Here is a 14,376-nt window from a genome sequence, read left to right as displayed (position 1 = left end):
ATAACTTATAATATGCTTCTGTCTGTTGGTGGAATCTGCTGGCTCTCTGTTGTTATCACTCGTCTAATGTTGTACTTATTATCATAACCGAACATAAGTGGCACTTCTATAATTCTATAGGACATAATCCTGTTTTTTAAGTCGATTTTGATTCCTTGATTCGCTAGAAAGTCTACTCCAATTATGACTTCGTCAACGATATCTGTCACTATAAAATTGTGTAACACGGCTGCCTTTCCAATTACAATCTCGCACGTTACCTTTTCGAGAACTAGGGTAAATGGTAGGTAAATGGAGATTACAAGGCATTTGCTTGCGGGAGCCAGCACGTACCCTTTTCGGTTGGCTCGCTTTAGTTTAACGATTGGTTTGATTTGACATTTGCATGTTGTCAATTTTTTCAAGTAATTGGTTCACCCAAGTGTGTTCCTCTATTTCTACTTTGTGAGCTTTAAATGTTTGATTGCAAAGCAGAGATGCAGTTTCCTGTGTCAGAGCATACAAAACGGTTTCTGTAAACGTCAATTTTGGACATGCTAATGCAGCGAAGCGTGTAGTGTTATCTCGTATTTCATTGACGAAAGTCTGAATTTTCGTGTCCTCGATGTATTCCATGGATTGATGTGCATAAGCTAAGTGAGCTAACCTCTCAATCGCTGTAGAGAACTCCTGCAGAGACTCATTGGCTTTCTGGCGTTTCGCAACTCGATTTGAAAGATCTGCTTACTGTGCTCACTACCATACCGTCTTTCTAATGCACCCATCAAAGTTTCATAACTACTCGCCTCGCAGTTTGGAATGTTCTGTAATATCTCCGCTGCAGATCAGTTTTAATATCTATTCTATTTCAGTTTTAATTTTATCCCGCTCTTCCGAAATCTGTGAGGATACTTCTGCTATTTGGGAGGTCACCTGCGATATCCGTGCATCCTGCTCTTTCAACTGTGAGGACACCTGTGCTGATATTCGTGCATCTTGCGTTGCGAACTGCTCTTCCAAATGCGTTGACAATCGCGTTTCCATTTGAGACATACGTGTATCCTGCTCTTTAAATTGTGTCGACATTTGCGTTGAAATTTGTGTTGACATCTCTTTCCCCATCTACGATATTGCAGCAAAAATCATGTTTATGTCCACAATCTTAGACGAGCATTGAACCTCTTCCTTTTCTTCTATCTTTGTTGTCTCTTCCTCTAATTCCATGTGAAAGACATATTTCTCAACATTAATGTTTTCCGCCTCCATGACCTCTCTCAACCGTGATTGTAATTAAGTTTTTAATCCATTTGTCGGCAAACCACGTTGCTCCAGCTCCTTTTTCAGTTGTGGAATCTTCGTATCGTTAAACTTGGCCATTTTCAAATAATTATCTCCTTGGGAATTTATTTGACAATCCCACTTCTGACACCAATTGTAACGGATTTCTAACTCACTCTTGAGCTCGAAGACTGGATTGTTAAATTAAAGTCCCAATTTAATGCTATACACTTATCTTTATTTCCAATTCCAACAACTTAACACTTATTGCTCGCTATTCGAACTTACAACTTATTGCTTATAATTAAAACTGTCTCTGCTGCACAATCCGGCATCCCTTATATAGTAAATTTTTAACAAAAGTTCGCTACTAGAACATTCTGGCAACTACGAATTCGCTGTCTAGTTGCTTCTGGCAGTTTATCGTCAATTCTGATTCCTTCTGGTACTCGTGTTCGCCACAATATTGTAACGGATTTCTTAATAAATCGTCTACTTTGCAACTCACTCGTGAGTTCGATCACTGGATTGTTAAATAAAAGTTAACACTTATTATTCGCTTACCACTTTTTGCTTATGTCTCAATTGCTGGTAACACGACAATACTCTAACTAGAACTGACTTTTCTGCACAATCCGGCAACCCATATATAGTAAATATTTAACAAAACATTGTTTCTAGAACATTCTGGCAACTACGAATTCGCTAACTAGTTGCTTCTGACAATTTATCGTCTATGCGATTTTGTTCTATCATCCGCGTTCGTCACACTGCCTCCACCTAACTCTCAACGTCCTGATAAAAAATATTTGCGGTACCAGACACAAAGCTTTTACGTCCGTCGTCTCGTCTTCTAGGCTGGTACTAACTTCCTTAGCCGTCCTTCTCTTCTTGGGAGTTAATTCCATTCGTTTTTCGGATACCCAGTATCTGGTACATCCCTTGACTTAAAACTGACTCGAGATTCCGTTCTTGATCAGAACTTAACTCCCTTGGAACACCGAATCTCGTTACCCACTTATTAATGAAAGCATCCGCCACTGGTTCAGCCTCTTGGTTAGGAATTGTGTATACTTCTGGCCATTCGTTCTAATGGTCCTTGAAGCATAAATATCTTTTTATTCGTACATGTATTAAACACATATGTGGCAATCACAAAGGCAACTCTGCAAGAGTTATTTATAAAGCAGATACGGCAACATTTAACCTAGACTATCTGTCATGCGGACGTACCTCTATCTTCCCTTTTCATCACGCATCGTTCAGCTGTTAGCACGTCATCACTATTTTTGTATGTAATCACATAATATAATTTTTTGGAAAGTAAATAAATCGAACATTATTTTGAACATCCCACATATTGGTGACCCCGACGGAAGAAAAAATGGCCGAAGAGGACGCGCTAAATCAGTTGGCAGAAAATTTGCAGCCTCGCAGCGTGGAAGTTGCTAAAGTGTCCATCCAAATTCCACCATTCTGGCACGCAAAGCCAGAACTTTGGATCGCACAAGTGGAGTCACAATTAATGCCGCAGGGCCACACTGTCGTGGCCGCAATAGAAAGCAACGTGCTAGCACAAATAAGTGACATTATTCTCAATGCACCGAACAGCGACATGTGCCCAACACTAAAAAGTCGCATAATGACACAATTCGCAGACTCCGAGCAAAAACGTGTAAAGAAGCTACTACAAGAACAAGAGCTTGGTGACATGCTCCTATCACAACTCTTGCGCGAGATGCGTAATTTAAGAGGCAGCGAAATAAACGACAACATACTCAAGTCTATTTAGATGAGTCGATTACCATCCAACATGCGACTAATAATTTCCATCAGCAACAATCCCCTCATCACCAACACACAGCCGCACACGCGCAATTCAGTATCAAGCAACAACTGGCTGAGATCACAAAAGAAATCGCCTCAATAAAAGCAAACATAAATCGTCGATCCAGAAGTCGAAGCAGGAACCGTGATCTGGCACGAAAAACCACAGCTTGAGCGATTTGTGCTGGTACCATCTAAAGTTTGGTAACGAAGCTAAAAAATGTCGCAGCCCCTGTACAAGAAAGTTAAACTAATTAATCTGTCGTCAATGGCGGAAGACGACAGGCTCACCAACGCAAACCGCCGCTTAATAGTTCGCGAAAAGGTATCTTCAATGAAATTTCTCATTGACACGGGAGCCGAAGTCAACGTAATTCCATCGACGTAACAACAGTAGACATCCTGACAAAAGTAACTACCTATACGCAGCAAACAGATCCAACATAAAAACTTACGGTGAAACAGTCATGCATGTTAAATTGGGTCTACGCCGCCAATTTTCCTGGAATTTCATAGTTGCCGACATATTAAAAGCCATCACCGGAGCGGATTTTTTATCGTATTTTAACTTATCGGTCAACCTACGAATTTATCATGCATTAACAAAAATCAACCGTTCCAGGATTTGCTGAGAGAATTTAAAGACATCACGGTAGAAAATTTCACGCACTCACTGCATGGTTGCAGAATTTTCTCCACACTCGATCTGCGCCGGGCATACCACCAGATTCCTGTCGAACCCACCGATATACCAAAAACATCAATCACCACACTATTTGGCATGTTTGAATGTCCTTCCATGTGCTTTGGTTTAAGAAAGCCAGTCAAACGTCCAAAGATTCATGGATCACGTCTTCCGCGAATACGATTTCGCCTGGCCATATCTTGATGACATTTTGATATCGTCAAAGGATAAGAACCAACATCGTCAACATATGCAATTAGTGTTCGAAAAACTGCGCGAGTATGGTTTGGTCATCAACCTTTGGAAGTGTATACTAGGCCAGCCGCAAGTAAATTTCTTAATCTAGCAGTCAAATATTTTCAACATATGCTGGAAGGCACAGAGTTTATCATCCTCACTGACCACATGCCATTGCAATACGTGTTCCAGCAAAAGCTAGATAAAGAATCACCGCGTCAAATGCGACATTCTGAATTTATCGCACACTTTACAACAGACATTCGATACATCCCCGGAAAAGACAACATAATAGCAGATACAATGTCAAGCATTGACGCCATACATACTCGAAACCATCGACTTCATCAAACTTGCAAAGACTCAAAAATCTGCCTCAGAGTTTAGAGAATTACTTAATTCGAATTCCAGCTTACAAATTAAGCCTTTCACGGTTCCAGGCACAGACATAGAAATCTTTCGTAATGTAAGCACCAGCAAAGCCCGATCATACCTAACTCCTTCATTTCGCAAAACAACTTTCGACTCCATACACAACATGGCACACACCGGTGCCTCCAAAACCACAAAATTGATCGCGGAGAAGTTCGTGTGGCCTGGTCTCCGAAAAGATTGCCGCTTATGGTCCAGGCAGTGCATTCCATGTCAAAGAGCCAAAATACAACGCCACAACAGAGCACCCCTATCAACATTCATTTGACCGGATCAACGATTGGACCACATCAACATGGATATCGTCGGACCATTACCACCTTGCAAGGGATATCGATACTGCTTGACAATAGTCGATCTGAATTTATTTATTTCTGATGGTTGGAGGCATACCCGCTCGAGGATATGACGACTGAAACCATTGGAGTACCGACAATAGTAACAACGGACCAGGAAAGACAATTTGAATCTGCACTCTTCCAAGACCTTGCCATAATTTAAGGCATAAAACACTTACGTACCACCATTCACGCATACGCATGCAGGCACTGAGACCGTCACTAACAACAAATAACTCAGATCCGTTCGTGGAAAAGAATCTGCACACAACACCATCAGGAGCATTTCCAATAGTCCAATAGTGGCAATCATAAATGCAGCTCTGCATGAGTTATTTATAAAGCAGATATGGCAACATTCAACCTAGACTATCTGTCATGCTGACGTACCTCCATCTTCCCTTTTCATCACGCATCGTCCAGCTGTAAGCACGTCATCACTATTTATGTATGTAATCACATTATATCATTTTTTGAAAAGTAAATAAATTGAGCATTAATGTGGACGTCCCACACATTCATACATATTTTCAAATAAATTCTTCACCGAATTCTTTAAACGTAGATGCCTTTTTATTCATTTTAGAAAGAAGTAATATGTAAAACAAAAATAAAAAAGGTCCTGCATTCCAGTTCAACAAAATATTTACAAATTTGTTTAAAAATATTTATTAAATAAACAAAACATACATAGCTGTATGGTAAATGTATAGTTTAGGTCCCCCAACTAAGGAGGCCTGAATTTTTTTTTGTAAAAATCTTATCCGTGAGCGAAAAGTGAATTTTTTCAATAATTTTTGTATATATTTACAAATATATTTTAGGCACTTGCACATATTTTTCAAGTCTCTAGTTGTTGTTGTAACGGTAATATATTATCAGAATTTAGATCACTAGGCTGTAATCAGTTCAGCAAGATAAACATTTTCTTGTGAAAAAAAAATTCTGAAGAAATGTAACAGTCTCAATTTCTTTTGCGCCGCGATCTGATGGTATGAACGAATATCGGAGGTCGCCGAACTCCTTTCCGCACTGGCGGCCTTCGACCGCGCTTCAAAATAGAAACTCTAGTCGGTCCAACACCGGAGTGTTCATAATCCAATCGCGTCAAACTCCTTTCTGCACTGGCGGCCTTCGCCCGCGCTTAAAAAAAAACCCTGGTTGGTCCAACACCGGGATGTCCATAGGTCTTTTGCACCGAACTCCTTTCAACAGCCGAAAAAATAAAAGAATTAATTTAAATGTATCACAATTTTTTATTTTTAATGCATATTTATTATAAAAATTAAAAAACTATTTTTTGAAAAAAAAACATAGAATATTTGAAAAAATTAACTTTCCGATCACGGATTTGTAATCTTCGCGTAAAAATAAGACGATTTAAAACAAAAAATCATTTTCGAGGCCTACTTAGTTGGGGACCTAAACCATGGTATAAGGGAGTAGCGAAAGTCCCATTCACAATAGTTTCGCCACCTCTGAGGCGTACGTTCACAATAAAACCAACATGGTGGCCATGGCGAGTTAGGGTGGCGAGGGGTTAAAACGGGTTGCGCATAATAGAAAACCCCTTAATAATTATTTATAAATATTTTAAAATTTGGTTATAGCATGATGTTTAATGCTAACAATATATGATATTATACCATGTTGATATAGGTAAATATGCGGCATGTTTTTAGGAAGAAATAACTATTGTAACAAAATTATAAGTAATAATAATATATATAATCAAAAAAGCAAAACTTATCATTGTCATACAAGTGATAATAATTCATTTAAGCAATAAAGCTAAATTTATCATTGAACTTATATTAAGAAATAGTTCCTGTGCCGTTGTTTTCTCTAATTTAAGTTAAGATTTATTTAATTACAAATTTTGTTTACGTTTTATATATCAGCAATTGACGGTGGATAAATGTACAACAGTTTATTGCAACTTTTGACACACAAAATCACCATATTATTATATAGTTCTTGGTTTAGTTTTTAAATATATAGACTTCTAAAATAAATTATTTTTTCAAGTTGCAATATATTCATAGTATAAAATACTGTAGGCATATCAGGTAGCTGTCTCTGTATTTCAGCATGTAGCGATTATTACATATTGTTATATAATTCTAAATTTAGTTTTTAAATATATAGACTCCTAAAATAAATTATTTGTTGAAGTTGCAATATCTTTATAGTATAAAACATGGTATAAGGGTATAAAATACGGTAGATATATTTCTTTTTTAAAAAGTAATTTAAAATTAGCTTGCGCAATGCTCAATGGCAATACTGGCATTTGAATTTATTAACTACTTTTATTCAAACGCACTAATATACACCTGCTTATTGATAAAACTTCTTGTGTGAGCAGTTTTATCAGGAGCAATATTAAATATTCATTATTTTACGAAGATTGTATTGCAAATTTATAAACATTGCCCTCAGTTTTGTTGAATAAGCATTTTCTGCATCCCGTTATTTGACATGGTTGCTTAATTGCACCTTACATTTTTCTGTGGTGAATATTTATTAAGTTACCACAGTTAAAAAAAGGCATAAATATCTATCGTAATTACTCTAAAATTTGCCAATAATAGCCCTTCCATTAAGAACATATATTAAAATAAACTTATTTTATTTTGAAAACATATTAAAGTTTTACATATAATCAACATTTTATGGACAGCTTTTTCATAAATTAAAAGAAAATAGCAAGATGCAACCGTTTTCCGGTTAAAAGTCGGCCATCTTGACTGTCAATAGAAACTCAACCCCTAGGCGGACTTGACGTTTCTCCATGGACCCCTCTAAGCTGTAGCTTTGTTTACATCCATCAGCTGATTCTTTCTCTACTCCCCCTTTACGATGCCTAAACTATACATTTACAACTGTTTATGGATTGGTGAAGGAGTTTACAGACAGTATTAGGTAAACCACACAAATTACGAAATCCTCACAATAGTGAGAGTAGCCACTACACTGTGAGCATAGATAAAATGATCCGAAACTCCTCTCTTTGCCTTCTGAGAGAGCTCTGAACTTTCAGTGCTGCCAAGAAAAACCACGAGTTCATGAGCTACTAACAGATGACAAGCAAAACTATGAACTACCACTAAGAATCCCGCAGAAATAAATTGCGAAATCAGTGCGTAATTTGTGAGATCAGATTTTTTGTTGACTATTACGTATATTTGGAATCTATATTTAAAGAGATTTAATATAGTTTTGTTTTTAAGAAAGAGCGGTATTTTGTCGCAGAGTATTGTTTTGCTTAGCAGTACCAATTGCCAACGTATATACTTATTTTGGTTAGAATTCCCAGCATATGTTACGTAAACTTTGACTTCCGAATAAATTATCAAAAGATATTTGTTTATTGAGTATATAAAAAAGAAATAAGGATCATGTTTAGGTTATTTGAAACTTGTGTGTTTTGAAATATTAAAATATTTTGTTAAATTTAGTTTTAAACGTTAATTTTGAAAATCTTTTGTGATTAAAATATACATGTACTTATATTTAGAAGTCATATAGGATATCTAGCTTGTTAAACAAATTTTAATTATGTATATTTTTCTGTAAATGGAAACCGAAAAATACCCAAGAAATACATTAAAAAATCTCAAAACTTATTTCTTTGCTTAATGACACCACTGTCAAATGTTAAAAAAAATGTGGACTTTGACAGCGCTCTCTCAAATCAAAGAGTTGGATCATTTTATCCATGATTGTGAGGGCATGTGTATAGGCCTGTTAGATATCTGATAGAACTGTGACGAACACGGATAATAGAACAAAATCGAATCAACGATAAACTGCCAGAAGCAACTAGTTAGCGAATTCGTAGTTGCCAGAATGTTCTAGAAGCAATGTTTTGTTACAGATTTCTATATAAGGGCTGCCGGATTGTGCAGCAAACACAGTTATAGTTAGAATGTTGTCGTGATAAGAACAATTGAGACATAAGCAAGAAGTGGTAAGCTCGAATAACGAGCAATAAGTGTTAAGTTGTTGGAATTAGAAATAAAGATATGTGTGTAGCCATTAAATTGGGACTTTTATTTAACAATCCAGTGATCGAGCTCAAGAGTGAGTTAGAAATCCGTTACAATTGGTGTCAGAAGTGGGATTGTCAAATAAATTCCCAAGGAGATAATTATTTGAAAATGGCCAAGTTTAACGATATGAAGATTCCACAACTGAAAAAGGAGCTGGAGCAACGTGGTTTGCCGAAAAATGGATTAAAAACTGAATTACAATCACGGTTGAGAGAGGCCATGGAGGCGGAAAACATTAATGTTAAGAAATATGTCTTTCACATGGAATTAGAGGAAGAGACAACAAAGATAGAAGAAAAGGAAGAGGTTCAATGCTCGTCTAAGATTGTGGACATAAACATGATTTTTGCTGCAATATCGTAGATGGGGAAAGAGATGTCAACACAAATTTCAACGCAAATGTCGACACAATTTAAAGAGCAGGATACACGTATGTCTCAAATGGAAACGCGATTGTCAACGCATTTGGAAGAGCTATTCGCAGCGCAAGATGTACGTTTTTCAGCACAGTTGTCAGCTTGACGTGCATATGTCAGCGCAGGTATCCTCGCAGTTGGAAGAGGAGGAAGCATGTGAACCAGAATCTTCACAGTATGAAGAACAAGAAGCTTGTATACCAGCAAAAGTGTCTTCGCAGTCGGAATTACTGAACGGGCGCATGCCAACGCAGGTGTCCTCACAGTCGGAAGAGGAGGAAGTGTGTGTACCAGTACAAGGGTCCACACAGTCGAAAGAGCTGGAATTGCGTATGTCAGGGCAGGTGTTCTCACAGTTATAAGAGGAGGAAGCGTGTGAACTAGTAAAAGGTTCCTCACAGTTAGGAGAGCAAGAAGCTTGGATACCAGCACAAGTGTCCTTAAAGTTGGAAGAGCAGGAAGCGTGTATATCATCACAGGTGGAAGATCAGCATAAAATTGAACCTGAAACGGATGACTCTTTGCAAGAAGATCCAGAATTGGAATATGCATTACATGAAGTGGAGTTGAACTAATGTACAACGATTAGAGAAATAACTACAGGAAGGCCAGTCACAAAATCATATTGGGCAGAACGGAGCAGTTTAAAGTTAGTGTATGGCTGCTTGCATCGAGTATGGAAAAGCAAAAATGGGCAAACCTTCCGAGTACTTATGGTTGTTCCAAGGGTTGGAATTCATGATGTTCTTAACGTGCAGTACAAATGTCCAAGAGGAGGGCACTTGAGAGACATAAAATCCTTGGAGAATTTGAAGCAAAGGTTTTATTGGACTGATTGTCAATCAGCTATAGAAAGGATTGCGAAATATGCTGAGAACATTGTAGCTAAAGGATCAAGGTCCAGGAGTCATGGGCAGATGAAACAGCACAATTCGCGTGCGCCAGTTGAGAAAATAGGCGTGTATGAAGATGGTCCATTCCCCACCAATAAATTAGGAAATAGTCATGTTTTGGTAGTCAAGGACCATTTCAACGAATGGCCACAAGTATACACAATTCCTAACCAAGAGACTGAACCAGTGGCGGAGGCATTCATCAACAAGTGGGTAACGAGATTCGGTGTTCCAATGGAGTTACGTTATGATCAAGAATGGAATCTCGAGTCAGCTTTAAATCAAGGGATGTACCAGAAACTGAGTATCCGGAAAACGGATGAAATTAACTCCAAGAATAGAAGGACGGCTAATGATATCAGCACCAGCCTAGAAGACGAAATGGGGGACATAAAAGCGTTGTGTTTGGTATCGCAAATATGTCTAATCGGGACGATCAGACTTAGGTAGAGGGCAGTGTGACGAACACGGATAATAGAACAAAATCGAATCAACGATAAACTGCCAGAAGCAACTAGTTAGCGAATTCGTAGTTGCCAGAATGTTCTAGAAGCAATGTTTTGTTACAGATTTACTATATAAGGGCTGCCGGATTGTGCAGCAAACACAGTTCTAGTTAGAGTGTTGTCGTGATAAGAACAATTGAGACATAAGCAAGAAGTGGTAAGCTCGAATAACGAGCAATAAGTGTTAAGCTGTTGGAATTAGAAATAAAGATAAGTGTGTAGCCATTAAATTGGGACTTTTATTTAACAATCCAGTGATCGAACTTAAGAGTGAGTTACAGGTAGACGATTTATCGAGAAATCCGTTACAGAACCATTTAATTTTTATCGACTTTAACTAAAAAAAGTACCCCTCCTCATAACGAAGAATATACAACCCTGCATAACAATTTAATTGGCCGAGATCGCTAACGAGGCATCCCGACAGGCAATTTAATCAAAATCTGTATTGCTATCCATGTCTGACGGGGTCATCTCGACAGGTAGTTTTTTGGATTGCTAAAAATCAGAATTGCTGTAACATTGTCAATGAAGACTGCACATTGCTAATGTTTAACAATTGATGTCTAAATATATCTCATGTCATCCATTGCTATCAATGCATTGTCATTTTGGTTTTTTGCCAGAGCTGCTTTCATATCCACACCAATTTTAAAGAGGCAATGTATACACCTAATACTGTGTTATTATTATTATTAATAAAATTAAAGATATTTAAATTATAATTATATATAGAAAACATAAATTTCCTTGCTGCCATCATCAATTACTCGCATTGCTTGTAAATTTTTTGTGGATGCATATAGGGAATTCCTCTAAATTTATGAAATGAACAATTTCACATAAATTAAATCTGATAGATAAAATTTAAGCCAAAAAACTTTTGAATCGTGCTAAATAAAATAAAATAAAATCGTGTAAAAACAAAAACAAAATGTACAATAGAACCGTGTTAAATCAAAACTATGTATTAACAGAATTTGATGTACATACAGTGTATCACAAAAATAAGTATGCACTATGTCAAAAATTCATTAATTGCAAAATAAAAATAAAACTTTTCGTGTTTTTTACAATAACAATTATACATAACATCGCCTTCCTGAGTATGATAGATCGATGCCATTCACAATTCCCGTTATTAAGAACCGTTTGATTTTCTCAGTAAAAACCATAAATCACGTCACATATATAATATTATATATGTATGCAATTTACCATTTTAGTATGTTTTCGACTGGCACACAGTAATTTGTTCGCTTCAAAATCTTTAAATAGTTATTTTTTGTTTAAGATATAAAGATTTACAAGTTTTAATAAAATTATAGCCGTAATTTAATTTAAATTTTGACCCTGGCGCCGCGCGGAAGAGAACTATCACAAGATTTAAAAGATGTTGTAATAAAGCTACATAAAGAACAAAAAAGTCAGAGATAAATTGGATAAGGAACAAATAAAAGTAGTTCAACTATTCAAAAACTAATAAATATATGTAAAAAAGAGGGAAACACAAAAAGTAAGGAAAGATCTGAGCGGCCAAAAATATTTGATACAAACGTATTATACCACGCAAGATACAGGTGAACCCAAAGAAGAGTGCACCAAAAGTGAGTACAGAGATTGAAAACGAGACTGGTAAAACCTCCGATCCCCAAACTATTCGCCGAGTACTGTATGATGCTGGCTACCCTTGTCGTAATGTCCCTAAAAAGCCATTTATAAGCAACACTAACAGACAAAAAAGATTGAAGTTTGTGAAAGAGCACGAAAATAAAAACATTTCTGGAATTCTGTTATTTTCTCGGACGAAAGTAAATACAATATTTTTGGCTCGGATGGACATAAAAAAGTTTGGATAAAAGTGAATACTGAGCTTAAACCACGGAATATGACTGCCACGGTAAAACATGGTGGTGGGTCGCTCATGATGTGGGGATGTATGGCAGCTTCTGGAGTAGGTAATCTTGTGTTCATTGAGCATACAATGAACAAATATAATTACCTTAACATTTTAAAAGCGAATTTGAACGAAAGTGCGGCTAGATTGGGACTTGAGCGATCATTTGTTTTCAACACGACAATGCTAAAAAACACACCGCTCTCATTGTTAAGGAATGGCTTCTTTATAGAACACCCAAACAATTAAAAACACCAGCCCAATCTCCTGATGTCAATCCCATCGAGCATTTTTGGGATTATTTAGAAAGAAAAATCAGAAGACACCAAATAACCAGCCAAGAATCTTTGAAAGCTGCGTTAATCGAAGAATGGAGTAAGATTGCACCTTCAGTGACCCAAAAGCTGTTAAAGTTCACGCCACCCAGGTTGAGTGCAATTAAAAAATCCAAAGACTATCCAACGAAATATTAACCGTCCATCAAAGCTCAAAAATAAAATCGTTAGAACTTTTTTTTAGCAATTTATTTTTAGTGCATACATACTTTAGTGACGTAATTTTAAGCTATTGGAACATTCTTTTCTGTAATTTGAAAAATTATTACTTTAAGTTTGGGTTTTTTGTTATTGGAGAAATATCAATGTATGAAAAAATTTAAAATATAAAAAAAATTGGTTAATAATATTAGTTTTCAGTATTTTTTTCGCATGACAAAACAAATAAATACACTGTATACTTATTTTTGTGATGCACTGTATGTACATACATAATTTCGGTCGCGTGATGCTAAGAAAGATGAAATGCTAGTGCCCGATGCTTTATGTTATGTTGCGTAAACTGCAATTTAGCAAAGCAATATTCAAAACATAAATCTTAACATAACATGGAAAATAGCAATTAAATACATACAGTTACTAAGAATAAAATAGAATCAAATAGTTCCGAAATAATAAACAATTTATTGAAGCGAACACGAATACCAGAACAAATCAGAATCGACTATAAACGGTTGGAATTAACTAGATAGCGAAATCCAAACCTGCTAGAATGTTCGAATAGCAAAGTTTTGTTAACATTCTACTATGTAAGGGCTGCCGGATTGTGCAGCAAACACAGTTCTCATTAGAGTCTTGCCGTGTAAAGAACAATTGACCTATAAGCAATAAGTTGTAGAAATAAAGATAAATGTATAGCATTAAACTGGGACTTTTATTAAACGATTCAGTGATAGAACTCAAGAGTGAAAAGGTAGACGATTTACTGAGAAATCCGTTAAATTTGGTATCAGAAGTAGATTGGCAAAAAAATTCCCATAGAGAGAATTGTTTTAAAATAGCAAAGTTAATCGATCTAAAAATTTCACAACAGAAAAAAGAGCTGGAAACACGTGGTTTAGCAACAAATGGACTTAAGTCCGAGTTAAAATCACAAATACGAGAGGCCATGGAAGCAGAAAAAATTAATGTTGACGCATATGTGTTTCAATTGAAATTAGAGGAAGAGACTCAGTGCTCGTTAAAGATTGTGGACAGTCAACGCAAATAGCGAGACTGAGGAGAGATATTATTAAAAAGATATATATGAACATAACAATCCATATTTTCCTCGTTAGAAACGCGGTTGTCAACGCAGTTGGAAGAGCAGTTCGAAGCGCAAGATGCCTGTATATCAGCACAGGTGTCCTCACAATTGTGCAATATGCACGGGTATCGTAGGTAACCTCAAAAATAGCAGAAGTATACTCACAGATTTAGGAAGAGCGGGACAAAACTAAAACCGAAGTGGATGAATTGAAAGTTCGTCTCCGCGAGCTACAATTAAATCGGCCTATTA

At 36.6% G+C, this 14,376-nt stretch overlaps 1 protein-coding gene across 1 annotated transcript; it reads left to right on the top strand.

The window, feature by feature from the left end:
• The first annotated feature begins 2,641 nt into the window (after positions 1-2,641).
• Positions 2,642-3,049, top strand: LOC138855732 (uncharacterized). Its single transcript, XM_070105545.1, has one exon. It carries the CDS (start codon positions 2,642-2,644, stop codon positions 3,047-3,049), a length of 408 nt encoding a protein of 135 aa, XP_069961646.1.
• Positions 3,050-14,376: the final 11,327 nt, after the last annotated feature.

Source organism: Bactrocera oleae, chromosome 2, assembly GCF_042242935.1.
Source record: "Bactrocera oleae isolate idBacOlea1 chromosome 2, idBacOlea1, whole genome shotgun sequence".
NCBI lineage: Eukaryota > Metazoa > Arthropoda > Insecta > Diptera > Tephritidae > Bactrocera > Bactrocera oleae.
Note: the sequence above shows the minus strand (reverse complement) of the source record. Positions and strands in the feature narration are given on the sequence as shown.